Source organism: Nyctereutes procyonoides, unplaced genomic scaffold (assembly GCF_905146905.1).
Source record: "Nyctereutes procyonoides isolate TBG_1078 unplaced genomic scaffold, NYPRO_anot_genome, whole genome shotgun sequence".
NCBI classification, from domain to species: domain Eukaryota; kingdom Metazoa; phylum Chordata; class Mammalia; order Carnivora; family Canidae; genus Nyctereutes; species Nyctereutes procyonoides.
In genome coordinates, this window is record NW_026575126.1 from 37,744,855 (window position 1) to 37,769,815 (window position 24,961).

The 24,961-nt window shown below is 68.3% G+C and overlaps 3 protein-coding genes across 14 annotated transcripts; all 3 read left to right on the forward strand.

Annotated features, from left to right (window-relative positions):
* The first annotated feature begins 349 nt into the window (after window positions 1–349).
* Window positions 350–15,267, forward strand: WDR90 (WD repeat domain 90). Of its 9 annotated transcripts, none has more exons than XM_055339798.1 (43): window positions 350–421; window positions 636–727; window positions 805–981; window positions 1,059–1,167; window positions 1,287–1,457; window positions 1,619–1,733; window positions 1,817–1,884; window positions 2,095–2,237; window positions 2,316–2,513; window positions 2,601–2,663; window positions 2,889–2,957; window positions 3,470–3,580; window positions 3,659–3,804; window positions 3,877–3,934; window positions 4,312–4,430; window positions 4,539–4,682; window positions 4,766–4,896; window positions 4,968–5,084; window positions 5,312–5,547; window positions 5,727–5,866; window positions 6,074–6,204; window positions 6,618–6,748; window positions 7,078–7,239; window positions 7,429–7,557; window positions 7,797–7,927; window positions 8,005–8,045; window positions 8,189–8,320; window positions 8,434–8,616; window positions 8,953–9,050; window positions 9,573–9,675; window positions 9,847–9,968; window positions 10,159–10,318; window positions 10,413–10,597; window positions 10,685–10,853; window positions 10,975–11,086; window positions 11,227–11,398; window positions 13,274–13,396; window positions 13,545–13,719; window positions 13,810–13,940; window positions 14,048–14,191; window positions 14,265–14,384; window positions 14,469–14,553; window positions 14,821–15,267. In XM_055339798.1, the coding sequence occupies exons 1-43, from the start codon at window positions 412–414 to the stop codon at window positions 15,090–15,092; spliced, it is 5,628 nt and encodes a 1,875-aa protein (XP_055195773.1). In that variant the 5' UTR covers window positions 350–411; the 3' UTR covers window positions 15,093–15,267. The 9 variants fall into 9 exon arrangements, with proteins under 9 accessions (XP_055195773.1, XP_055195774.1, XP_055195767.1 ...); XM_055339799.1 differs by having other exon boundaries at window positions 2,146–2,237; XM_055339792.1 differs by having other exon boundaries at window positions 2,095–2,513.
* A 132-nt stretch (window positions 15,268–15,399) lies between these two features.
* Window positions 15,400–20,567, forward strand: RHOT2 (ras homolog family member T2). Of its 3 annotated transcripts, none has more exons than XM_055339818.1 (19): window positions 15,400–15,789; window positions 16,100–16,158; window positions 16,246–16,327; window positions 16,405–16,448; window positions 16,881–16,934; window positions 17,230–17,282; window positions 17,356–17,464; window positions 17,553–17,687; window positions 17,768–17,866; window positions 17,965–18,073; window positions 18,156–18,276; window positions 18,480–18,564; window positions 18,649–18,791; window positions 18,868–18,968; window positions 19,048–19,178; window positions 19,256–19,336; window positions 19,420–19,542; window positions 19,634–19,836; window positions 20,039–20,567. In XM_055339818.1, the coding sequence occupies exons 1-19, from the start codon at window positions 15,753–15,755 to the stop codon at window positions 20,163–20,165; spliced, it is 1,896 nt and encodes a 631-aa protein (XP_055195793.1). In that variant the 5' UTR covers window positions 15,400–15,752; the 3' UTR covers window positions 20,166–20,567. The 3 variants fall into 3 exon arrangements, with proteins under 3 accessions (XP_055195793.1, XP_055195795.1, XP_055195794.1); XM_055339820.1 differs by having other exon boundaries at window positions 17,998–18,073; XM_055339819.1 differs by having other exon boundaries at window positions 17,586–17,687.
* Window positions 20,568–20,697: 130 nt separating this feature from the next.
* RHBDL1 (rhomboid like 1) lies at window positions 20,698–24,306 on the forward strand. 2 transcript variants are annotated; one of them, XM_055339862.1, is made up of 8 exons: window positions 20,698–21,981; window positions 22,296–22,457; window positions 22,657–22,881; window positions 22,957–23,105; window positions 23,197–23,309; window positions 23,385–23,485; window positions 23,566–23,626; window positions 23,713–24,306. In XM_055339862.1, exons 1-8 carry the CDS (start codon window positions 21,943–21,945, stop codon window positions 23,982–23,984), a joined length of 1,122 nt encoding a protein of 373 aa, XP_055195837.1. In that variant the 5' UTR covers window positions 20,698–21,942; the 3' UTR covers window positions 23,985–24,306. The 2 variants fall into 2 exon arrangements, with proteins under 2 accessions (XP_055195837.1, XP_055195838.1); XM_055339863.1 differs by having other exon boundaries at window positions 22,299–22,457.
* The last annotated feature ends 655 nt before the right edge of the window (window positions 24,307–24,961 follow it).

Below are 24,961 nucleotides of genomic sequence, written 5' to 3' on the forward strand. Positions count from 1 at the left end.
CGGCCTCCCCGGGCCCGCCAGCCGCGGGCTCTCCTCGGGCTGCCCGGTTCGCCCAGCCTGGCCCCCGGCTCCGCATCCGCCAGCGCGGGGAGGGCCCCGGGGCGCAGAATCGGGGTTCGGGCCTCCCCGCCGCCCAGGCCGGTGGGACGCTGAGCAGAGCGCGGGCTGCGCTGCCGGGGCCCCGGGGGACACGGGGGGGGAGAGGCCGAGCCGGGCTGTCGCGGCGCGCTCCTCCCGGCTCCCGCGGCGGCCTCCGCGCACCAGCCCGCCCCCGCGCCGTCACGTGGCCGTGGCCCCGCCCCCGGGTCACGTGACGCCGCCGCGGGCTCACGGCAGGGGCGCCGTTGCCAAGCGCGCTGCGTGCCCTGCGTGGGCGCCGCGGCCGAGGCGGGAAGTGCGAGCGGCGGCGCCATGGCGAAGGGTAGTGGCGCGCGGAGCCTGGGACCCGGGGGGCTGGGGGGCGGGAGGCAGGCGGCGGGGAGCTGAGGGGACCCGGGGGGCGGGGAGCTGGAGGGAACCCAGGGGGGCGGGGACCGGAGTCCAGTGTCCAGGCGGTGGGGCGCAGGCCCAGCTCTGCCCTCCAGGAGGCCCCCCAGGCCCTGACCCGCCCTGACCCTCCCGTCCCCGCTCCGCAGCGTGGCAGCGCCCGTTCGTGAACGTCTTCCGACACTGCAGGGTGGGGGAGTGGAGGCGGTGCAGCAGGGAAGGCGATGTGGCCGCCGTGACCGTGAGTGGGGCCCTGCCCGCGACCTGGGCTTGGCGAGGCCGCGTGGCCCCCCCTCCCGCCCCCTCTCTGTCTCCTAGGACAAGAGCCTGCACTGCGCCGTGTACCGCATCCGGGGCGCCCCGTCCTCCGGCGGCTACATCCAGCTCCCCGGGACCAGCACGCAGTCTCTGGGGCTCACGGGCCGCTACCTGTACGTGCTCTTCAGGCCCCTGCCCGGCAAGCACTTCGTCATCCAGCTGGATGTGGCCACCGAGGTGCTGAGCGGGAGTGGGCACCCGGCGCGGCCTCCCCATCCCTGTCCCCGCATGTCCTCACGCTCGCTGCCCTGCAGGACGGCCAGGTCGTTCGCATGTCCTTCTCCAACCTGTTCAAGGAGTTCAAGTCTACCGCCACGTGGCTTCAATTCCCCCTCATCTGTGGGGCTGGGGCAGCCATGAAAGGTGACGTTCGGACGGGGCACAGACAGGCCGCCGGGTCTGGGAGGGGCGGGCCCAGGCGACGTGCAGCCGGCTGGGTGGAGCGCGGACACCCAAGGCCTGACGGCGGCTGCGCTCTGCAGGGGGGACCAGGGTCGGTGCCTCTGATGCCCGCTGGACGTGTCTGCAGCTCGACCTGCGCGATATTCTGCTGGTCTACGTAAACCGGCGCTACGGCCACCTCAAAAGCGTCAAGCTGTGCGCCAGCCTGCTCGTGAAGAGCCTCTACACCAGCGACCTGTGCTTTGACCCCAGTGAGCTGCAGCCTGCCTGTCCGCTGTCTGCCGTTCTCCCCAGGGCTCGTGGGGGCACTGGAGCCTCGGTGGCTGGGCGGGTGGCCCTGCCCTCGGGACTCACCTCGGCTGGAAGAGGGAGCTGGGTGGCCTCCCTCCCAGACCAGCTCTGCTCTCCGTAGCTCTCACGGTCGCTGAGGCCCAGCGGGCGAGGCTCCGTGTCACACCTGTGCCTCGGGAGATGGCCTTCCCGGTGCCCAAGGGCGAGAGCTGGTACGACCACTATGTCCACATCCGGTGAGCGGCTCTGTCCGTCCCCAGGGGGCCGGCGGAGGGAGGTCAGGGCGGCCCCTGGACACAGACCGTCTCTGCCGGGCCAGGTTTCCAAGTGACAGCTCAGAAGCATCTCCCGGGCCGGTTCAGGAGAGCTGCTTTCCTCCTGAGGCAGGTGGGCCTGGGGGTCACGAGGGGCACGGAGGCTCTCAGACGGGGTGGTGACGCCATGTGAGGCTGCGGCTGGCTAGCCTCGGGCTGTCCTGAGGTGCCAGACATGTGGGAGGCTGCGCGGGGGGCCTGGTGTTCTCAGCCTTTGCAGCTGTGGCACCAGCTGGGACCTGGGGGCGCAGTGGGTGAGGCCCTGCGGCCATGTTCTCTGCAGGCCGGTGGGTACTGTGCCCAGTGGTTTCTGTGGCCGTTCGCTCCCTTCCAGATTTTCTGGGGCGTGTGCCGCAGCTTCTCCCTCACCTTGGGGCTTCCAGCAGTGCCGCCCAGGACAGGGCGCCCTCCGCGGGCTCCATAGCCGTGAGTGCTCCTGTGCCCTTGCACACGGCCCCAAAGGGTGGTGGCCTCAGGGTGCTGACGGCCCCTGTGCTCCTGCAGCCTTGCCAGGCCCCCTCGGTGCCCAGGCCTCTTCCGGAGGTCAGCTTGTTCTGTGAGCGCTCAGAGGTTCCCACGGGGAGCAAGCCCTCGGCCTCCGCACACGCCAGGCACAAGTACGCAGCTGGCAATGGTGTTGACGTGTCCACCCCTAAGTCGACCGTGGTGCCCGCGGTCCGGGGGGATGTGGCCGTGCACAAGGTCAGTGCCTACCCCTAGGGAGGCGGGTGGGGCCTTGACGAGGGTGTGCAAGGGCTGCTGGGCCTCTGATCACCTGTCGTTCTCCAGCCTTTCGGTGGAAAGCAGAGCAAGCAGGTGGCGGCCCTGGCCGAGCATCCCTTCCGACAAAGAGTAAGGACGAGCCGCTGATCCCTGGAGGCCTTGGGCTGCAGGTGGGGGCAGGAGCTGGGGTCCCCGGGGGCTGGCACGGTGGCCACGCGGCTTCCTGCCTAGTGCAGTTGGCAGAAGCCCCCAGGGCTACTCTGCTGTGTTGGGGGGAGCAGCTAGTGTGGGCTGGCCGGTCCCCGTGGCAGGCGGCCTCACCTCCTGCGGTCTCCCCGTGTTTGCCTGTTTCAGAGCTTCCTCCCAGATCCAATCCTGAGGCTCAAGGGCGTCGTTGGCTTCGGGGGCCACAGCACCAAATGGGTGAGGGGTGCAGAGCTGCCGCTGGCTCGTGTGTGTCAGTTCCGCGGAGGGGGCGGGTAGAGCCCCGTGTCTCCCCGAGGTGGCTCTGCACGTCTGCACGTCTAGACTTCCTCAGGCCTGAGTCTCTCAAGCCAGGGATGGTCGCCTGCCCGGGTCTGTGCACGACTTGGGGCTGGGCCTGTTTGTTGTGTCGCGAGTGCAGGCGGCGTTGGTGGGGGCCCGGGAGCTGGACCTGTCCCGTGTCCTGTGAGCCTCTGATGCCTGTCCGGCGTGTGGAGCTGGCATGGCACCGATGTCGGGTCTGTGGCTCTGTGCTTGCCGGGTCCTTCTGGACGCAGACCAGTGTCTGTGGGTCCTGCCGTCCATCACCTCAGGCCCAGCATCTGTGGTCGTGCAGACGGGGTTTGCAGGAGGTCCTCGTGTGTGTGCCCCTGGCATGGGGTGGGTTGTGCTGGGCTGGGGGAGGCCGGAGGCCTGAGCTTGTGACGTCAGCCTCTGGGCCCCGCACGCAGGCCCTGTGGACCAAGGACGGGTCTGCTGTGGTATATCCCTGCCACGCGGTCGTCGTCATTCTGCGCACCGACACCCAGGAGCAGCGCTGCCTGCTCGGCCACACTGACAAGGTGGGCGCCACCGGCCCTGCAGCGGGAGGCTCATGCCCACGGGCCCAGGCCGTCCCATCACGCTGCCGCCTCCTGCAGGTTTCTGCCCTGGCATTGGATGGGGACGACGTGCTGCTGGCCTCAGCCCAGGCCCGGCCCTCAAGCATGCTTCGCCTCTGGGATTTCGGGACCGGGGCTTGCCTGTCCCTGTTCCGGAGCCCAGCCCACATGCTCTGCTCCCTCAGGTGGGCGTGGGGCCTCTGACGGGGCCAGGGGGCCGGCCGCAGCCACACTGACCGCTTTCTGTCCATCCGCAGCTTCTCCCGCGGCGGGGCGCTGCTCTGTGGGGTCGGCAAGGACCGGCAGGGGAGGACGGTAACGGGGCTGCTCGGGGAGGCGGGGTGGCTGGTGCCAGGGTGCGGGTGGCGGCCAGACGGCCTAGGAAGTGGCGCTCCCCTGCCGGAGCCCCTGCCCTGAGTGCAGCGCGTGGCGCCTCACGTTCTCTGGCCTGGCGGGTAGAGTCGGTGCTGATGCTACCACTTGCCGTCTTTGCTGACCGCGGTGATATGTCAGCCTTTCTGAAGTCAGGGGTACCTGGGGCATCTGTTCGTCTTTCCTCAGACACGTCTACCTTGGGGCATGCAAGCCCAGGGGTACACCTGTGGGTTTTGGTGGGCCTCAGCCACTGGGCACTCGGGTGGAGGCCAGGCGGATTGGGGGGACTGCGGGCACCCAGTACGGGCTCGTTGCAGGTGGTGGTGGCCTGGGGCACGGCCCAGGTGGGGCGAGGAGGTGAGCCAGTTCTTCTCGCGAAGACGCACACCGGGTTTGACATCCAGGCGTTCGAGGTGGCCTTTTTTGACGAAACCAGGTGACCCTGTGAGGATGAGGTCTCGGCAGCTTGTGGGCCCAGATGGGGGCCGAGCCTGCCCCTCCCTGGCTTGGGGACCACTCACAGCGTCACGTTTGTGCTTTGTAGGATGGCGTCGTGCGGGCAGGGCAGCGTGCGGCTGTGGCGGCTGCGAGGGGGGCAGCTGCGGTCCTGCCCAGTGGACTTGGGGGAGCACCGTGTTCTGGAGTTGACCGACCTGGCCTTCGGGCCGGCCCAGGATGGCCATATGCTGTGAGCCCTGCCCTCGCTCCCGTAACGCCTGCGTTCTGCTCCCACCTGCCTCTTCGGCCCTCACTCGTTGCCTTCCTGACTAGCTACGTGTGCAGCCGCAGTGGCCACATCTTGGAGATCGACCACCAGCACATGGCCGTGCGGCACGCTCGCCGTCTCCTGCCTGTGTGGATGCCTGGCAGCCCTGTGTCACAGAAACAGACCTTCGGCTCGGGTAGGTGGGTCCCCTGCTGTGTGGCGGGCAGTAGCCCGGGTGCGGTGGGCTCACTCTGCCCAACTCCCTAGGCCCTGGCATTTCCATCAGCAGCCTCAGTACGTCCCAGACCACGTGTGCCGTGGGCTCCGAGGACGGCTATCTGCGCCTCTGGCCGCTGGACTTCTCCTCTGTCCTCCTGGAGGCAGGTGGGCCTGTTGTGCCATCTTGCCGTGCATTGCTGTGGGAGGGCCGTGTCCCTGGGCCATCCCCTGGCTAGGGGTCAGTCCTGGGCTCCAGGGGGTGGAGCCCTAACCCAGGAGTGGTGGTCAGCAGGGAGCTGCCTCCCCTAGTGCACAGACCCGGAGCGGCAGGCTGCGGGCTCGTCTGTGTCTCGCGGGGGGCCCAGGAGGTCACGGAGCCACCCTGTCCGCAGAGCATGAGGGGCCAGTCACCTGGGTGCGCGTCAGCCCAGATGGTCTGCGTGTGCTGTCCGCCACATCCGTGGGCCACCTAGGCTTCTTGGATGTGCCGTCCCGGGAGTACCGCGTGCTGGTTCGCTCGCACACTGCTCCAGTGCTGGCCCTGGCCACCGAGTGCAGCCGTGGGCAGCTGGCCACTGTGTCCCAGGACCACACTGTGCGTGTCTGGGACCTGGCGACCCTGCAGCAGGTGGGGCATGGCCAGAGGGCGCCGTGGCAGGGGGACGGTATGAGTGCCCGTGGTGTGGGGGGGAGGCAGACGTGGAGCATGGGAGGGTCCGTGGGGGCGCCCCAGAGTGACCGGCTCCCAGGCTCTGGAGACCAGCTGCTGGCCCCATCCCTGCGCGCCCTCACGGATCCGTCCTCCAGCTTCATGACTTGAGGTCCCCCGAGGAAGCCCCGTGCACCGTCGCCTTCCACCCCACGCGGCCAGTCTTATTCTGCGGCTTCAGCAGCGGGGCCGTCCGGTCCTTCAGCCTGGAGTCTGCCGAGGTTCTGGCGGCACACAGGTGGGTGCCCGGTTGTCTGCAGCCCCATGGACGCCCGTGCTGGAAGCTGAGGTGGTGCGTGGGCAGCTGGGTAGGGCAGGGCAGGGAGGGCCGTCCACAGGGCCCCCGCCCTCTGCTGCCTGGGGCAACTCCGCCAGGGCGGGCTGGGCCGTGAGAGGTCTGGGACGGTGCAGCTGACGGCCGGGGCGACGCTCTCCTGTGGTGCAGGTGTCACCAAGGCCCCGTCACCGGCCTGGCCACCAGCCCCGATGGCAGCCTCCTCTTCAGCTCTTGCTCTTCGGGCACCCTGGCCCAGTACCACTGCGCCGCCACCCAGTGTTGCGTCCTGCGTGTGGCAGGTCAGACCCCTGTGTTGCCCATCCAGCCTCCCGACCGTGTCCTTGTCAGGTCCCCGTGGGGTGGGGCTCGCCTGTAGCTGGAGTGTGGTTTTAGGGCTTACCGCCTCCAGGACGGTAGGTCCATGCCCTCGGAGGCAGTGACTGGCCTGAGTAGTCGGTGGGGGTCGGGTCACCCGGGGCATCTGTTTCCCTTCAAGGCCGCTGTAACTTGGGCCAGCCCGATCCAGGGGAGCCGCCCGCCCCAGCAGTAGCTGTGCCCGCTGGTGTCGCGCCGCTCTGTGCCCGGGCTCTGTGGGCTGTGCGCGGTTCTGGTGTGGAGTTCCCCACAGCTGGGGGCGGGGTCGGGCCGGACCTGTGTCTCCCGTGGGCGCCCCCTCCACCCAGCTGACCGTGTGCCCTCGCGCTGCCGGCAGCTAACGTGGTGTGCCAGGACGCCCACCCCACCCCCAATGCCCTGGTGCTTAGCGGGGACAGCCGTCTGCTGGCCTTCGTGGGCCCTTCCAAGTACGTGGTGACCGTCATGAACACGGCCTCGTTAGAGGAGGTGAGTCGGCTGGAGCCTTCTGTCACGCTGGCTTGGCCAGCAGATCTAGACAGCCCTGCCGCGCCGTCCCACGCTGCCCTGGGTCCCAGCAGGGCAGAGGGAGTCAGGGAGGACCCTGCGTGGAGAGGGAGGGAGCTGGGGGTGGGTGGGAGGCTGTGCTCACCCCAGAGAAGTTCTGAGCCTCTGGGTCGCAACTCCCACAGAATGTGTAAGCCACAGGCAGGCAGGGGTGCCACGGGGCGCCCAAGGCTGCCCACCTGTGCTCTGGCTCTGGGGCCCCCACTCGGCCTGCAGGTCGTGCCCGGCAGCCACTCACGGCTCTCCCCCAGCTGTTGCGAGTGGATGTCAGTGCCCTGGACCTGGCCAGCGCTCGTCTGGCCTCGGCGGTGGCCCTCTGCTTTGGCCCTGGACCCCCTGGCCACCTGCTGGTGTCCACCTCGTCGAGCACGGTCGTTGTGCTGGACAGCACGTCGGGCCGCGTGGTTCGGGAGGTGAGCCCAGGGCCGCTGTCTGCAGCTTCATGTCTTTCCTCTGGGCTCTAGTGTTAGTGCCTGTGGTGCCTTGAGGATGGGGAGGCCCTGGGCACCTGCTGCTCCTGAGAGGTGGCATTTCTCGAGAAGGGAGAGTCTGCAGGTCTGTGGTTTCTGATCTTCCTTCATTGACGAGAACGCTTCTTGCAGCTGCCAGATGTCCACTCTGGGGCCTGCCCCTCCCTGGCTCTCAGCAGGGATGCCCGCTTCCTGCTGATGGCCACGGACCGCGCCATCAAGGTGTGCGACTACCCGACGCAGGCCTGCCCCGGCTGCCAGGTGGGTGCTGCAGGCTGGGGCACGGCGGGCGGGCACGGACCACCCCGCCGTCCCCATGCCTGCTGCGGCCTGACAGCCCTGAGAGCCTCTTCCTCACGCCCCGGTCTGGCGGGTCGGGGGGCCCACAGCCGGGTCTGCGGGCTACGTCTGCCAGGTTGAAGCACGTGCCAGTGCTGGAAGGACCATGGTGTCCCAGCTGCACCTCAGCGGCCCCTGTGTGTGACTCCCGTTGCCCCCAGGTGTATATCGGTCATTCAGAGCCTGTACGAGCTGTGGCCTTCGCCCCTGACCAGCAGCGGCTCCTCAGTGTGGGGGATGCCATCTTTCTGTGGGACATTCTGGGCCCCCTGGAGAGGTCGCCTCTAGGAAGGCAAGTGCCTGCCCTTGGCCTGCGCCCGTCGGCCTTCTGCTGCGCCCTTCCCACCTGATCTCTTGTTGCCTCTGCAGTGCTGGAGACTCACCTGGGGCACCCCCGACCTGCGAGGCTAGTGAGTGGCCCCACCTCGTGGGCGGGCTTTGTGACGGTCTCCGGTGCTGGCCTTGTCTGCGGGTGGTGTAGCACCCCTTCCTTTCCGGGGGCCCTCGTGCACACCTGGGGTGTGTGGCACAGGCTGGCTGCTTCTGTCTTCAGGCCCGGATGCAAGGCAGCTGGAGGACGTGGTGTCCGGGGCCCATGGGCTCCCCCGGCAGCAGGTGCCCGAGCCATCGCAGGCGTCCCCACTGCAGCTGGGCATCTGTGCGGGACCCCTTAGGGATGATGATGGTAAGGGTAGGGCTTGGCCACCGAGTCTGCGTGCTTCCCTCAGGCCTGTGGGGGGGCAGGGGCCGTGGAGCTCTGCTCCTTCCTCTCCCTGCCCCTCCCCCCCATCTCTCCAGGTGCTTTCTCCTGGTCAGATGAAGAAGGACCCTTGGAGGAGAGCCACATCCCTGAGGGGCTCCATCAGGACTCAAGCCTGCCCGTGCTGGTGAAGGAGGCCAGCGGGGCTGGAGACAGGGTCTGGGGGTCTCCAGGGGGCCCCCGGGGCCTCAGCATGTGTCCCCACCCCCATGGCTGGCCCAGTAAGCAGAAGAGGGGCAGCAGGGTGTGGCAGGGACGCTCATGACCGACCATGGTGTTTCGTGGGCTCCAGGGGCCTAAGGGAGGCCCAGCTGCCCTGTGGGCTGAGGTTTGCCCTGAGCTGAGCTGTGTTCACTGCAGGGCAAGGCGGCCAGCCTGAGGCCACAGCGGGGCCAGGCCAGGGGTGGGGTGTGGCACCTGGGCCCTCTGAGCCCCTGTGTCTGCTGTGGGGCAGACACATGTCCCACCCCATGGTGCCCGGTGACCGCGTGTGGGGAGGGATCTCTGAGCGGTCACGGGTGCTTTGATGTTTCGAGGCCTCTTTCTTTTCCCATCAGGTGCTCGGGGCACCAGAAAAGCCCAGGTGCATCCCTCTGCTCGCCCAGACTGCTACAAGCACTTCATGGCACGCTACAAGACCTCCTCGCTGCCCAAGGTCAGTCGGGGGGCGTCCTCGCAGGCCCAGAGCGGGGGTCATGGCCCCGTCGTTTCTGGGTGTGTTCTTTCTCCCTGAGGGAACTCGGTTTCCTGGGATGTCCTAGGGGCGGCTCCCAAAGCTCACAGCTTCGGTGACAGGGCTTTGACGTAGATCTTGGTGGCCGTCCCAGTGCAGGCCACATGTCCACGTGTGCTGCACTCTGGTTTGGCTGGCCAAGGCTCTCGTGGTCTTGCTGCCCCCAGAGCGGCCCCAGGTGGTGTCCTGTCGAGCCCTCCCCTTTCGCCCTGTGCCCTCCCAAGACCGCCCCGGGCCACCTTGCCCTCCCCTGGCCTCCCTGCGCTCCAGCTGCCTCCTGCCCCCCAGCTCCGCTGGCCTCTTGTGCGTGTCGTGGGGCCCGTGTTCCTACTGCTTGTCTCCTCCCGGAAGCCTGCATCCGCCGAGGCTTTATCCCAGGGCCCAGGCTGACGGGGAGGGCAGGCACCGTCGCGGCGCCCTAGCGTCCTGCACGTGTCCTTGCAGAGTGCCTCCATCTCCCGTGGCAGCGCTGAGCGTCTGATCCTGAAGGCGGTCATGGGCTACAACGGGAATGGGCGGGACAACGTGGTATGGAAGCCAGACACAGGTGGGGCCATGCGCTGCGTTAGCTCAGGGAGAGCACGGGAGCCGTGCATGTGGGGACTGGGCGCAGGAAGGAGTCCCCGAGCGAGCCATGCTCTCCTGGTTGCATGCTGTGTTGTGGCCTCGGATGCACGTGGGCCTGGTGCAGCGGCTCACGGGTGCCCTCCCTGCACAGGCTTCTTTGCCTACACGAGCGGCTGCCTGGTGGTGGTGGAGGACCTGCACTCTGGCGCGCAGCAGCACTGGCTCGGCCACCCCGAGGAGATCTCCACGCTGGCCCTCAGCCACGATGCCCAGGTGCTGGCCGGCACCCCCGCGGCACACCCGGGGTGGACATGGTCGCCTCAGCCTAGATGCCCGAGAACCAGGGGTGGCTCTCGGCTCCACAGCAGGACAGGGACGTCGTCCCGGCCTCCCCTCCTGCCAGCACCCGATGGGCCTGCGGGCCTCGGCCCCCCCGCTGACCGCCCACCCTCCTGCCTGCCAGGTCCTGGCCTCTGCCTCAGGCTGCAGCAGCACTGCCTCCTGCTGCCAGATCCGCATCTGGAACGTGCCGGGGGGCTCCTGCCGACAACTCATTTCTTACCACAGCACTGCTGTGCAAGCCCTGGCTTTTTCGCCAGACGACGAGCTGCTTGTCACACTGGGTCAGTGGGTTGTGGAGGGACGGTGGCCCCTGGACGGCCCTGCCCGTCCCGGGACCCGGGGGTCGCTGATACAGCTCCCATGCGTCTTCGCCAGGGGACTACGGTGACCGCACTCTGGCCCTGTGGAGCGTGGCCACCTGTGAGCTGCTGTCGGTCACCTGCCTCCCAGAGCCAGTGCATGGGGTGGCGTTTAACCCACGGGACGCTGGCGAGCTGGCCTGCGTGGGCCAACATGCTGTCACCTTGTGGCTCCTGCGTGGCCCCAACGGCAGCCTCCAGGTGCCAGGATGTGGGGTGTGTCCTCGAGGGTGGGGTCTGGCCGGGTCCCTGGACGCTGCTGACCCGCGCCGCCCTTGTGTCCCCCAGGGCCGCCGAGAGCCCCTCCCTGAGGAGCTGGGGACGGGCGAGCTGACATCGCTCTGCTACGGGGCTGCCCCTCTGCTCTACTGCGGCTCCAATGCCGGTCAGGTCTGCGTGTGGGACACCAGCGCCAGCTGCTGCTTCCTGGCCTGGGAGGCAGACGATGGCGAGATCGGTGGGTGCCTGGCAGGGCCCCTGCGGCCCGACGGCCCGGGCTTGGCCTCTCCCGGGAGGCTCGGCTCAAGCTGGGGACATGGGGGTAGCGGTTCATGCCGCCTCCCGCCTCCCGCCTCCAGGAGTGCTGCTGTGCTCGGGCACGCGGCTGGTCAGCGGCAGCAACACGAGGCGGCTGCGCCTGTGGGCCGTGGGCACCGTGTCCGAGTTGAGGTGCAAGGGCTCCCGGGCCAGGTGAGTGGCTGTGTGTGTGTGCCTGTGTGCTGGGGTCCCCGGGTCCTGGACGGGGGCCCGGGGGCTGCGGGTGGGGACAGGGCCCCAGGTCCCCTGGACTTCGCTGCCCGTTCAGCCCGCTGCCCCCGCCCCCGCCCCAGGTCTAGCTCTGTGTTCATGGAGCGCGAGCTGACCTTGGATGGGGCCATCGTGAGCGCGGTCTTCCATGACACCATGGACATGGGCGTGGTGGGCACCACGGCGGGCACGCTCTGGTACGTCAGCTGGGCGGAGGGCAGCAGCACGCGCCTCATCAGTGGCCACAGGAGCAAGGTGAGGGCATTTCCAGCCTGGACAGAGGGCGGGAGGCCACGTGTGCTCCAGCCCGGGCCCCGCAGCCGTCAGGTGGCTGTGGGTGTCTGTGGTCCGGGAGGGCTGAGATGGGGGGGCCGCCAAGAGCTGTGTGCTCCCTGGTCTCCTGGTCCACGCAGGACCCACACGTGTCCCCCAGGCGTTTCGGTGTGGCCTTTCCGTCTGTCCTTTTTCTGTTGGTACTTTTTTCTTGCAATTTGTTTGTTGGAAAAAACCAGGCTCTTTGTGCTGGAACCTCCCACCACCTGGGTCAGACCTGCCCCTCGGCTCTGCATTCCCTGGAGGCCAGAGCAGCGTCTGGTCAGGGGCAATCTGTCCAGTGGGAAGTGCGTGGGGCTGCTGGCCTGTCCACTGGCCCTGGGACAGTGACCCTGTGCTTGGGCGGGAGTCGCAGGCACTGCCGGCCTGATCCTGAGCGGGAGGCGGCCTCACGAGCTGGGCTTCTCCAGGGGAGACCGGGGCAGGCGCTGTAGGGCGGGCCCTCTCCCTTCCCGGCCGTGTCCCCTGAGCGCTGGCGCGGGCCGTGGACATCCAGCAGCGCGGCCCAGGCTTTGCGAGGATCTGTGTGAGCTGCCCGTGGGCACGTGGGTGTATTCTTCTCCGGGTCACTGTCCCCCGTCACGTCTCTTCAGCGCCATCTGTCCCCAGGGGTGGGTTCTTGCAGGTGGCTCCCGAATCTTTTGTTCCTTTAACGTGTTTAGTTGCTCAGATATAACGGTTGCCATCAAAGAAACTTGAACTTGAGGTGGGCGAGCAGCAGGTGCTTCCTGTGCTTGGCGGGTCTGAGTTAAGGGGCGAGGACGCGCCATACGCCCCGCACGCTTCAGCCTGGGGTGGCGTGGTCATCACAGACTCGGACAGCTGTCACCACAGCAGGTTTTAGGGCGTTTCATGTCCCCGCGAAGAAGCCCCATGACCACTCCGCCCGTTGCCCTGCCCAGCCCGGGGGCTCGCTGGCTGCCTGTGCCACGCGCGTTCCTCCGTCTGCCCCCCCCCGCGTGACGCCTCGTGCGTTCCTGTGCGGCGCAGTGCGTGTCAAGGCCAAGTGCTGTTCGGCGCAGATAGAGCACATCGGGTGGTTTGTCCGCTGGCTGGCACGCACTCAGGTCCAGGGCCTTGGCCGGAGCTGCTGGTCGCCCGCGATGCCTGCCTCGTCTGGAAGGACAAGGGTCTGGGCTCCCCTCCGCCCGGGACCACACGTGGCTGCTGCTTCTCAAGCCCGGGGGCTCCTGTGGGAAACGGACTCGGGGGTCGTGGTCTGAGTCCCAGGAGGCCAGTCGCTGCTCGGCCAAACACCTGAATTGTTATTTTTTAAATAAGATTCATTACGGGCTCACGCTTCCCCTCGCAATTCACGTTCGAGACTAGACCACTCTGTTTTCCCGTGGGGCGTGTGGCGTCTGGCTCCTCTCGCCTGCGCTCCTGCCCGGGCTGTCTCCCTAATCTTCAGTCTGCAGTCCTCTGGGGACACAGCATCCCATGGTGTCACGCTGCCACCATCACTTGCTCATGGTCTTAGCAAGTGAGCCATCGGGTCTGGCCGGTGGGCTTCCTGTGACTTCATTCCACCCAGGTCTTCGTGAGGACACGTGGGAGGCAGGCCAGGATGGTTTTTTTATGGCCCACGGAGGTGGCTGGGGCCCGACAGGGTTGTGCAGAGGTGGCTCAATGGGAAGAGCGTGTGACTCTTGATCTTGGGGTTGTGAGTTTGAGCTCCGCGCTGGGGGAGGAGATCACTTCAAAAAATGAAATCTTTAAAAACAAAACAGCTTTGGCTGCGCCGGGTCTCCCCTGTGCCTGAGGGCCGCGTGGCCTCGGGGGGCTGGCTCCTTGCAGGTGAACGAGGTGGTCTTCAGCCCCAGCACGTCCCACTGGGCCACGTGCAGTGATGACGGGAGTGTGCGCGTGTGGTCCCTGGCCGGCATGGAGCTTCTGATCCAGTTTCAGGTGCTGAACCAGGTACTGGGGGCACCAGGGCTGAGCCAGACCCTGTCCCGACCCTGCCTGGCTGCCACATCCTCCCTGAGTGCCTGTCCCAGCTGTGGGGCTCAGCCCCTGTCCCCCACCCCCGGGGGAGTGCTCATGTCTCCCTCCTGGGGCTCCCCAGAGCTGTCTCTGTCTGGCTTGGAGCCCCGCCTCCTGTGCACACCCGGAGCAGCAGCAGGTGGCAGCGGGCTACAGTGACGGCACGCTGCGAGTCTTCAGCATCTCCCGAATTGCAATGGAACTCAAGATGCACCCCCACTGGGCTGCACTGACGGCCATCGCCTACTCTGCTGATGGTGAGCGGCAGGGGCCCACAGGCCGACAGTAATCGCACGTTGGGGCCGGGGCCTGGGGGCTCACGAGGTAACTGGCCTTGCCTGGCACAGGTCAGACCATCCTCTCCGGAGACAAGGATGGGTTTGTGGCTGTGAGCCGCCCCCGCACGGGGATGACGTTCCGTGTACTGAGTGACCACCGTGGTGCTCTGATCTCCACTGTCCAGAGCAGGAGCAAAGAGGTGAGGTGGCCTCATGAGCCGGCAGGGCCTGGCCTAGGGGATGTGGGCAGGGGAGGAGATTGGGTGGAGCAGGGCAGGAGGCACCCACCAGCCTTACCCACCTCCAGCATGGAGACTTTGGGGCGCAGTGGGCTGACCTGTGGCTGGCGGCTAGTTCAGACCAGCGCATCAGTGTCTGGGCCGCCGACTGGCCGCAGGGCCACTGTGAGCTCGTGGACTGGCTGAGTTCCCCGTCACCCACCCTCATGGAGGTAGGTTCTGGGGGCAGCAGGGGCGGGGGCGGTGCCTGTCCCCCAGACCACAGCGTGCTGCGTCCCTCCACAGGGTCCCAGCCACCCACCGTCCCCTCTTGTTGCCTTCTGCCCCTGGGATGGGGCCCTGCTGGCGTGTGCGGGCCTCAGCGTGCGTCCAGAGGTGGTCTTCTATAGCCTGCGCCAGAAGCAGGCACGTGGACCCCCCCACCCCAGGTGGTGCTGGGAGCCCGAGGGACCAGGGCTGGGGAGCAAGGCTCACGCTCACCGTCCACAGGTGGTGGAGAGGATCCTGCTGCCTTTCTTTGCCGTGTCCCTGAGCCTGTCCCCCGGGGCCCGCCTTGTGGCTGTTGGCTTTGCTGGTGAGTCTTGGTGGAGCGGGACTCCAGCCTGTCTTGAGTGGAGCCAAGTGGGCTCCCTTGTACCTCCACCTGAGACTTCCCTCTCCCCTCAGTGCCCCAAGGTCCTCATCCCGGAAGTGGGGTAAGGACATGCCCCAGGGGACTCACAGGGTCAGGCGATGAGGGGTGTGGGGTGCCAGGGCCTCAACAGAGGGATTCAGCGGCCTAGCTTGGGGCCTTGATGGCACCTGGGTTCTGAGGGGCCTCCCGTTGCCTTTGCTGTCACAGGCGGGGTTGCTGGTGTGGGGGGCCCCAGGCCCTCTGCCTGCCTGGGCCCAGCCCCGTGCCATCTGCCCACAGAGCGTGTGCTGAGGCTGGTGGACTGTGAGTCGGGGACCATGCAGGACTTTGCTGGCCATGACGACTTGGTGCAGCTCTGCAGGTTTGCCCCGTCCGCCCGGCTGCTCTTCTCTGCCGCCCACAGTGAGATCCTGGTGTGGGAAGTCACAGGGCCCTGGGCTGCAGGTGGGGCCTCAGGCTCAGGGCCCCCGCTTGGCTGAGGAGCTGGCACAGCCGAGGGCCTCCTGCGGAGCCAGGAAGGCTTGGGTCTCTGCACGGTGCAGGGGCCTGTGCGGGGCAAGACCCTGAACTTAGGGGGGTGCTGTTTGCTCTTTACCTGAGGGCTCTTCTGTGTCGGCCTCGTGAAGTTCAAATAAACGTGACCCTTGCATCCTGGCCTTGTCAGCTGGTCCCTCCAGGCTCCTGTTTGCCTGGGCCTAGCTCAGCCTCCACCAGACCCCTGGCACCAGTTCTGCAGAGCACTAAGCCCACAGTGTGTGCCCAGAGCGTGTGCCCGGAGCGCCCAGCCCAGAGCGTGTGCCCAGAGCACCCAGCCCGGAGCACCCAGGCCAGAGCGTGTGCCCGGAGCACCCAGCCCAGAGAGCGTGCCCAGAGCACCCACCCCAGAGCATGCAGCCCAGAGAGCGTGTCCGGAGCACCCAGCCCCGAGCGCCCTCCCCGGCGCAGGCCTGCAGTGCCCAGAGTAGCCGCCCGGGGGCGCCGCCGCACAGCGGGGACGCTCTGGCCCGCCCGGCTCGTCACTGTGGCTACGCAAGCGGGGGCCGGAAGTGCGAGCGGAGGCCGGAAGCGCGGGCGAGTGGGAGGGCGATTGTCGGAGCTGGGTCGGGACCGGGGTCGGGGCGGGGATCCGTGCGGCCGCCATGAAGCGGGACGTTCGCATCTTGCTCCTGGGCGAAGGTAGGCGCCGGGGCGGGGCGGGGGCATCGGGATCCCGGGTCGAGGTCGGGGTCCGGGGGCGGAATCCGGGGTCCGGTGGGGTGCGGTGCGGGAGTCTGGGGTCCGGGGGCGGGGGGCGTCTGGTTCGGCGTCCAGGGTCGGGGTCCAGTGGGGGGATCGGGGTCCAGAGTGGAGGTCGGGGGTCGAGGTCCGGGCTCGGGGTCCGGTGGGGGGGGGGTCAAGGTCTGGGGTCGGGGGTCCGGGGTCGCGGGCCTGAGCGCGGGGGCGGGGGGGCGCCCGTGTCCGCCGCTGACCGCGCCGCCCCGCGCAGCCCAGGTCGGGAAGACGTCGCTGATCCTGTCGCTGGTGGGCGAGGAGTTCCCCGCGGAGGTGAGAGCGCAGCGCGGGCGGCCGTCGGGGTCGGGGCCTGGGCCGGTTCCGGCGCTGGCGCGGCCGCCCTGATGCGGGTCCCCGCAGGTCCCGCCCCGCGCGGAGGAGATCACCATTCCCGCAGACGTCACCCCGGAGAAGGTGCCCACGCACATCGTGGATTACTCAGGTAGAACGGCGCCGCGCGGGTAGGGAGGGCAAGGCGGCGGCGGCGGCGGCGGCAGTCAGCTGTCCCTCCCTCCGCAGAAGCCGAGCAAACCGCGGAGGAGCTCCGGGCCGAGATCCTCAAGGTGAGGCCGCGCCCCCGCCTCGCCCCGCGCGCCCACTGCCCCACTCTGCACCTTGGGGGGCAGTCTGGGTGTGCATCACCTTGGCCGGTAATCGGCTCTGCGCCCTGGCTGCCTGCACCGCCGCCCGGTCCTCCCGCGCCGCCCTGACCAGGCCTGCGGGTCCCCTTTGCACCTGTTCCCTGCAGGAACGGGCAGGTCGAGGCGCACCTTCGTGCCTCATGGGGACGTCCTCTTCGCTGCCCAAGTCGTCACCGTACCCGAAGCAGCCCAGGGACCCAGGGCTGGGGTGTCAGGCTCGGGGTGGGGGGTCTGTCCTCAGCCTCCTGGGGGATTCCGCAGCACTGCCGGGTTCGGGCGTCAGGATCCCGGCCCCGTCAAGGCCGCCGTGGAGCAGGAACCTGTGGTCACGTCAAGCTTCCCCCATTCCCACAGGCAAACGTGGTCTGCATGGTGTACGACATGTCTGAAGAGGCCACCATCGAGAAGGTGAGGCGCCTGGGTCCTCGGTGCTGGCACGCGGCTCCGTGTCGTCCTCCGCGAACTGCGGATGGGCCCTCGCTGACCCAGGCTGAGCCAGCCCCGGGTGCTCCCCCAGGACACGGATGCTTAGAAGTCTGAAGCCCTCAGGTCTCAGTCACGTGCCGTGCCCCACTGACTGTTTGTTCCGTGTGGCCCCGTTCCCAGCATCTGTGATTTTGTTGCTTGGGGCCCGGGCCTCCCCGTGTCCAGGCATGAGTTCCAGGACAACCTGGGGGACAGCAGGCTGACCCTTGCTTTTCAGATCCGAACCAAATGGATCCCTCTGGTGAATGGGGAGACTGACAGGGACCCCAGGTAACAGCCCGGGCCCACGTGGGTGCCCCTGCCAGCCTCTCCAGCCATGGTGACTGTGGGCCTCTCCCCCCAGAGTCCCCATCATCTTGGTGGGCAATAAGTCGGACCTGCGGCCCGGGAGCTCGATGGAGGCTGTGCTGCCCATCATGAGCCAGTTCCCGGAGATCGAGACCTGTGTGGAGGTGAGTGGGTGGGCGGGGCTGCGTGGCAGGTGCCATCCCGGAGGGCCTACATCTTCTGGGGAGGCCCCTTTGACATCTGTGGTACTAGGCACACCTTTGGGTCTGTTTCCACGGCCACCAGTGCTCCGCCAAGAACTTGAGGAACATCTCAGAGCTGTTCTACTATGCACAGAAGGCAGTGCTGCACCCCACGGCCCCACTCTACAACCCCGAGGCCAAGCAGGTGGGCAGCAGGCGCCGGTGAGGCGGCCGGGCTGGTGGGGGTGGTGCAGCGGAGACGTGCTGAGCTGGCTGTCCCTGCAGCTGAGGCCCGCGTGTGCCCAAGCCCTCACACGCATCTTCAGGCTCTCAGACCGGGATTTAGACCAGGCGCTCAGTGATGAGGAGCTCAACGCCTTCCAGGTGCGGCCCCCATCCCTCGGGGACACGGTCTCGGGTGCTCTGGTTACACCGAGCAGTCACTGAGGGGCTGGCTGATGGCCACTTTCCCTCGGGGACAGAAATCCTGCTTCGGGCACCCCCTGGCCCCGCAGGCCCTGGAGGACGTGAAGATGGTGGTGCGCAAGAACGTGGCTGGAGGGGTGCGCGACAACCGGCTGACCCTGGACGGTGCGTGCTGGTGCCCTGCCGGTGTCCTGGGAGGGGGGCGCCGTGCCCAGTGCTACCTGCCCTCCCGCCTCTCTCGCCACAGGCTTTCTTTTCTTGAACACGCTGTTCATCCAGCGCGGCCGCCACGAGACCACATGGACCATCCTGCGGCGCTTCGGCTATGGAGACGCGCTGGAGCTCACCCCTGACTACCTGGTCCCGCCGTGAGTGGGGGGGGGGCACCCCGGGCTCAGCCTCTCCCCTTGGGGCCTCATTGTGTAGGGAGGTTAGGGTGGGGCGGCGGCTGAGCAGACGGCTCCCTGGCCCAGCGCATTCCTGTGCGCCCCCCCCGCGGGGCTGCTCGGCTGCGGGGCTGTGCGGGGGGCAGGCGCACCTGGCGGGCCCGGGACACCCTGCATCCCCACAGGCTCCACGTGCCCCCCGGCTGCAGCACTGAGCTCAACCACTTTGGCTACCAGTTTGTGCAGAGGGTGTTTGAGAAGCACGACCGGGTAAGGGGGTCGTGAGCACCATTGGGCACCGTTGCAGTCCTGCCGGCCCCCAGGCACGCATCACCGCAGCCCCTGTGCCCGCAGGACCGTGATGGCAGCCTCTCCCCTGCGGAGCTAGAGAGCCTGTTCAGCGTGTTCCCCACTGCCCCCTGGGGCCCCTGGCTGCCCCGGGAGGTCTGCACTGAGGCCGGCAGGCTGTCTCTGCACGGATACCTCTGCCAGTGGACGTGAGTTCGGTGCGTACCCGTGGGGACGCTGCCTATGCCGGCCGCATGGTGACCCCCGCGCCCCTCCTGCCCCCAGCTTGGTGACCTACTTGGACGTCCGGCGCTGCCTCGAGCACCTGGGTTACCTGGGCTACCCCACCCTCTGCGAGCAGGACTCCCAGGCCCACGCTATCACAGGTGCGCGCCCGCCCTCGCCCTGAGCCCACCCCTGCCTGCAAGCACCCTGGGTCACGCTTGCCCCGGCTGCCGTCCACAGTCACTCGAGAGAAGAGGTTGGACCAGGAAAAGGGGCAGACGCAGAGGAACGTTCTCCTGTGCAAGGTGGTGGGAGCCCGTGGAGTGGGCAAATCCGCCTTCCTGCAGGCCTTCCTCGGCCGCGGCCTGGGGGTGAGCATCTGCGGAGGGCGGGGGGCTCTGGGCAGCGTTGGGGCGCAAGGGTCAGGCAGCTGTATCCCCTGCCGCAGGATGGCAGAGAGCTTGCGGAGGAATGCCCCATCTACGCCATCAACACGGTGCAGGTCAATGGGCAGGAAAAGTACCTCATCGTGAGTGCTGGAGTCCCCCGGGGGGGCAGCCCTGGTCGCGTAGGGGCGGCCCCGAGCCTGCTCTGAAGCCAGCCTCTGTCTAGCTGTGCGAGGTGAGTGCAGACAGCCTGCTGGCGCCCGCACCCGATGCCGCCTGTGATGTGGCCTGCTTGATGTTCGATGGCAGCAACCCCGGCTCCTTCGCGCTCTGCGCCCGTGTCTACAAGGCAAGCCTGCCCCACCCGGGCCCCGGGGCAGTGCACACCCCCAGCCGCCCCCCCGCCTCCCCCCCACCCTCACACGCCCGCCCCGCTGCAGCGTCACTACATGGACGGACAGACCCCCTGCCTCGTCGTCTCCTCCAAAGCGGACCTGCCTGCAGGCAGCATGCCCCCCGGCCTGGCGCCTGCCGAGTTCTGCCGCAGACACCGGCTGCCCGCCCCTGCCGCCTTCTCCCGGGTGGGCCCGGCCGGGCTCAGCGCTGCCGTCTTCACCCGGCTCGCCGCCATGGCTGCCTTCCCGTGGGTACCGGCGCGGCCCCCTCCCAGGGAACCCTAGTCCTTGTCACAGGGAGGGCAGGACAACTGTGGTGTTGGGGCTGGGGTCCCACAGGTGTCGGGTGGGCCTGGTCCCCCGTGGCCCCGGGCTCTGGGGCTTTGCAGATGGTGGGCGGGCGGCGCTGTGGCGGCATCCCTGGGTTGTCCAGCCGCCGCTCTCCTGCAGATACCTGGCCCATGGGGAGCTGCACGCCACCTCCTTCTGGCTGCGGGTGACTCTGGGGGCCGTCGGGCTTGCGGTCACTGCTGTCCTCAGCATCTCGCTCTACAGGGCCCTGGTGAAGAGCCGATGAGGCCTCAGGCCCCCAGGTGCTGGTATTGGGGCACCTGCTCGAGGGGGCCTTCCGTTGGAACTTCCTTCTGGGGACACTGCCCGCTGCCCTACCCAAGCCCCAAGGGCATCCCCCAGGTCCCTGCAGCGCACGTCCTACCCAGCTGCACATGCCAGGCGTTACCTGCTTCAGGGATCACATGTTGGAGGGACTGGGGTCACGGCGAGGAAGCCAGTGACCCCAGGCCCAGGTATTCTCAGGGCTCCACTTCTCTGGTCCCAACAGCCAGGGGGACTCGGGGTCTCAGGATAGGATTCTGGGCCAAATGTGGGGGTGGCCTCCATCCTCCCTGGTTTGGACATGGGTTCCCGTCACAAAGACCTGAGGTCGGGTCTCCTCATTAAACTTGTCTTTCGCACCTGGGATCCTGTTTTCTGAAGACGATTTTTCTTGAGTCCGCTGACACGGGCTGAGACGCCCACTCCTGAGCCCCACGTGTCCTGCAGGCCTGGGTCCCCTTCTGAGATGTCCCTCGTGGGCCACCAGCTGCCTGGAAGCCTCTGTACCCATCAGGTCTCATGCTGGCCTGAGGGGCTCTGATGGAGACCCTCCTGGTGGCTGCCCCACCCCTGCACCCCTCCCCCACCTCAGCATCCCAGTAGCTGTCCTGAGGTGGGGGGGGGAGAGGGAGTCTGGGACTCAAGCATCTGGGACTCAGGTGGGGCTGCTGCTGCTGTGCAGGGTTGGCCACGGCCTGAGAAACGTGCCCTGCTCTCCCTCACAGCCTGACCAGAGCTGCAGCCCTTCCTGTCCCCACATTCCTTCACTTGGCGCCCAGGTGTCTACTTGGTGGGTGTCCCGGGGGCTGGGACAGACCGCCTGCCGTGTGGCTGGGTGCCCCCTCCCTGCCATGGGTCAGCTGGTGTCCCCCAGGTCTCTCCCAGGCCCCGACATGCTCTTGGCAGGGGGCTGGGGATGCTGGGCCATGGCAGAGGGCCTGGAGGACTCTGGCGTCTCCCCCACCGTCTCTCCCAGCCCTGCTGGCCCTTGCTGCAGGGGTGCGGTTCTCACCTGCTTTGGGGAGACCGCCCGCTTAGTCGCGGCTGCAGAGGGTTGCCCATGGCATCAGGATTTGGAGGGGCGGCTAGGATGGTACATCCCAGCCGTGGCCTGGGCCTTGGGGTCTGTACCCACGCGGGGGCGTCCACGGCTGCAGGTCCCGCTGTCCAGCACTGGCTTGGGAGTGGGGGGTCTGCAGCCTGGGTGGGGGGTGCTGTGGACTGAGCAGGGTCAGCTGCACCAGGGACCCCCCCGCCCCCTGTGATAGGCCCTGTTGGCTGGCCTTGTCCCTGTGGTGGGACCGCAGGGCTTTCCTGCCGCGGCCACACGCGAGCCCCATGGGCAAGCTGGCACCTTCAGGGAACGCTGGGCAGAGCAAGGTCGCAGGCAGCGCGGTGACCGGAAGATCCCCCAGGGAGGCGGCTTTGAAGCCCCAAGGTGAGGGGCGGTGAGGGATGCAGGGGGGCGGGGGGCTGCCCCGTGACTCAGTTTCCCCAGCCGCGCGACCGAGCAGCCTCAGCCCCAAACGGTAGGCGAGGACCGAGCTGTTCCGGGGCGTGTCCCAGCCGCGCGTGGGGGGAGCCCAGCGGCGGCGGCGAGCTCGCGGGGGCGGGCGGCTGTGGCTCCGTGACGCGCGCCGGCGGAGCGGGCGGAGCGGGCGGGCCGGGGCGGAGCGGAGTCGTCCGCAGAGCAGCCCCTTCCGGCCGCCGCCGACCCCGGCCCGGCCCCGCCTGGCTCTATGGACAGGAGCTCGCTGCTGCAGCTTATCCAGGAGCAGGTGCGTGGGGGGCGGGGGGCACCGCCGGGTGGCCATGCTCCAGCCCCCTGGCGACCTCGGGCCCCTGCTCCCCTGCCTGACGCCCCAGGAGAGGGCGGCCTTGGCCGGGGACGCAGAGGAGGGAGGGAGCCTGCCCGCCCGGAGGATGCGCAGGGCGGGAAGGAGGTGGGGAGGCCGAGGAGCGGTGGAGGGGGAGCCCAGGACCCGCGGGTACGGAGGCCTGGCCCAGGGAGCTGGGAGCCCGCCCCTCCGCTGGCCCGGCCCGAGGCCGCCCCACCTCAAGCCTTGGCCGATGGCCACCCCCCCGACCCCAGCAGCTGGACCCTGAGCACACAGGTTTCATCGGTGCGGACACCTTCACCGGCCTGGTGCACAGCCATGAGCTGCCCCTGGACCCGGCCAAGCTGGACATGCTGGTGGCCTTGGCCCAGAGCAACGAGCGGGGCCAGGTCTGCTACCAGGAGCTGGTGGACCTGGTCAGTGCCACAGTGGGTGGACGGCAGGGTAGGGTCCCGGCCGAGCGGGTGGGCAGGCAGTCCCCATGCCTGCCCTTCCCACCTGGGAGGAGTGTGGATGGGGGCAGGGACTCAGCCTCCACCAGGAGTGGGGGGGCCAAGGGCGCAGGGTGGCTCGGGGCGCGGGGAGCACGGTGGCCCATGCTTAGTGCCCCCCCAGATCAGCAGTAAACGCTCGAGCAGCTTTAAGCGGGCCATCGCCAACGGACAGAGGGCGCTGCCCCGGGCCGGGCTGCTGGACGAGCCGGGCCTGGGTGTCTACAAGCGGTTCGTGCGCTACGTTGCCTATGAGATCCTGCCCCGAGAGGTGGACCGCCACTGGTACTTCTACCGGCACCGCAGCTGCCCGCCCCCCGTATTCATGGCCTCAGTCACCCTTGCCCAGGTGTGCCTACCCGCCCGCCACCCCGGAGCCGCCCCCTGACCGGCCCGGCCCAGCCCTAATGCCCCTCTCCCCCAGATCATTGTGTTCCTGTGCTATGGGGCTCGTCTCAACAAGTGGGTGCTGCAGACCTACCACCCCGAGTACATGAAGAGCCCCCTGGTGTACCACCCCAGCCACCGCGCTCGAGCCTGGCGCTTCCTCACCTACATGTTCATGCACGTTGGGTGAGTGGGGGCCCGCCTCCGGTGTCCCCATCGGGTAGGGCTGGTGGCCCACCACCACCGACCTCACATCTGTTTACACCCACATGGCCAGCCTGGAGCAGCTGGGCTTCAACGCGCTCCTGCAGCTGATGATCGGGGTGCCCCTGGAGATGGTGCACGGCCTGCTCCGCATCAGCCTGCTCTACCTGGCCGGGGTGCTGGCAGGTGAGGCAGGCACACGCCCCCCTGCCACTGCTCCGGCGAGCCTCCCGCTCACCGCTCTCCCTTTTGCTCACACAGGCTCCCTGACTGTCTCCATTACCGACATGCGGGCTCCTGTGGTGGGGGGCTCTGGTGGGGTCTACGCCCTGTGCTCCGCACACCTGGCCAACGTCGTCATGGTAATAGGGCGGACTGTGGGGCGGGTGTGGGGAGGGGCCCACAAGGCCTGCCTCACAGCCTGTGTCTCGTGCCCCATCAGAACTGGGCTGGGATGAGGTGTCCCTACAAACTGCTGAGGATGGTGCTGGCCTTGGTGTGCAGTAAGTAGGGGATCAGGGGGCTGGGGGGGGGCTCAGCCTCAGGCCAGGGTGCCTCCCACCTGCCCACCTGCCACCTCTCTCTGCAGTGAGTTCCGAAGTGGGCCGGGCCGTGTGGCTCCGTTTTTCCCCGCCACTGCCTGCCTCCGGCCCCCAGCCCAGCTTCATGGCACACCTGGCAGGTGCAGTGGTAGGAGTCAGCATGGGCCTGACAATCCTGCGCAGCTATGAGGAACGCCTGCGGGACCAGTGTGGCTGGTGGGTGGTGCTGCTCGCCTATGGCACCTTCCTGCTCTTTGCCATCTTCTGGAACGTCTTCGCCTACGACCTGCTAGGCGCCCACATCCCTCCACCACCCTGATGGGCTCCCCAAGGCCCCACCGGGTCAGGGCACTGGTGTGTGCGGGCTGGCCGCCAGGCGAGCCTGCACGTCTGCCCTCTGTGAATGTACACCTTGAGACTGCTTCTCCTCTGTGGGGGCAGGTGGCCCTCGCAGCCCACTGAGTCCAGGCCAAGCCTTACATCAGCCCTGGCCACCCCCTCCCAGGCCTGGGGACATAGGACTCCCTGGCTAGGCAGTGGAGGTCCCCAAGTGTGGCCCTAGAGGAGACCCTGCCCCGGCCTCTCCCACACGACTTGCGGTCTGAGCCTTTTTGAAGAATGAATAAATATTTTACACAGCAGGAGGTGGCTGCAGTGGGCTCTGGGGGCTGGCCCGGCCTCCCGCCCACTCTCAGAGCTGACCCCAGGGGCCCACCCAACCCTCGCACGGCGGCCCGAGCTCTCCTGGTGCTCCCTGCACCCAAACCAGGCATGTGCGTGTGGCGGGTGTGCGAGGAGCTGGGGTCCTCACAGGCAGCGAAGACTGCAGCCCGCCGGCCGCCCGCCCTCCCTCCGAGACCCCTATGGCCTGTGCATGAGGGCAGGTGAGCGGCCCGGGCTCAGCCGGGTTCAGCCAGCCTGGCTTCTCTGCGCTTCTGGGCCGGCGCGGTGTCCTCGCGGGTGGCCAGGCTGGGGCGGGTCGCACGCGGCGGCAGCGCTGTCCCCACGCGGGGAGGGGTCCCGGGCCTGAGGTCCCGCCCGGGCGGGGGCCCGGGCCCAGGCCATGCCGCGCTCCGGCCGGCTCTGCCGGCCGCATGCACCCCGCCTCTCCAGGGCCGCGGGTGGCGGGTGCGCGGCGGCCTCGGAGCTCCTGCAGTCGGGGCTCGAGCCTCGCCAGCGTCTGGGCAGGCGGCTCCCGCGCACCCCCGGGGTCACGGCCACGGGCCCCCCCGCAGGCGACGACACTCACCGGCCGGGCCGAGGTGGGCTGGGCGGGGTGGGGTGGGGGAACCTCAC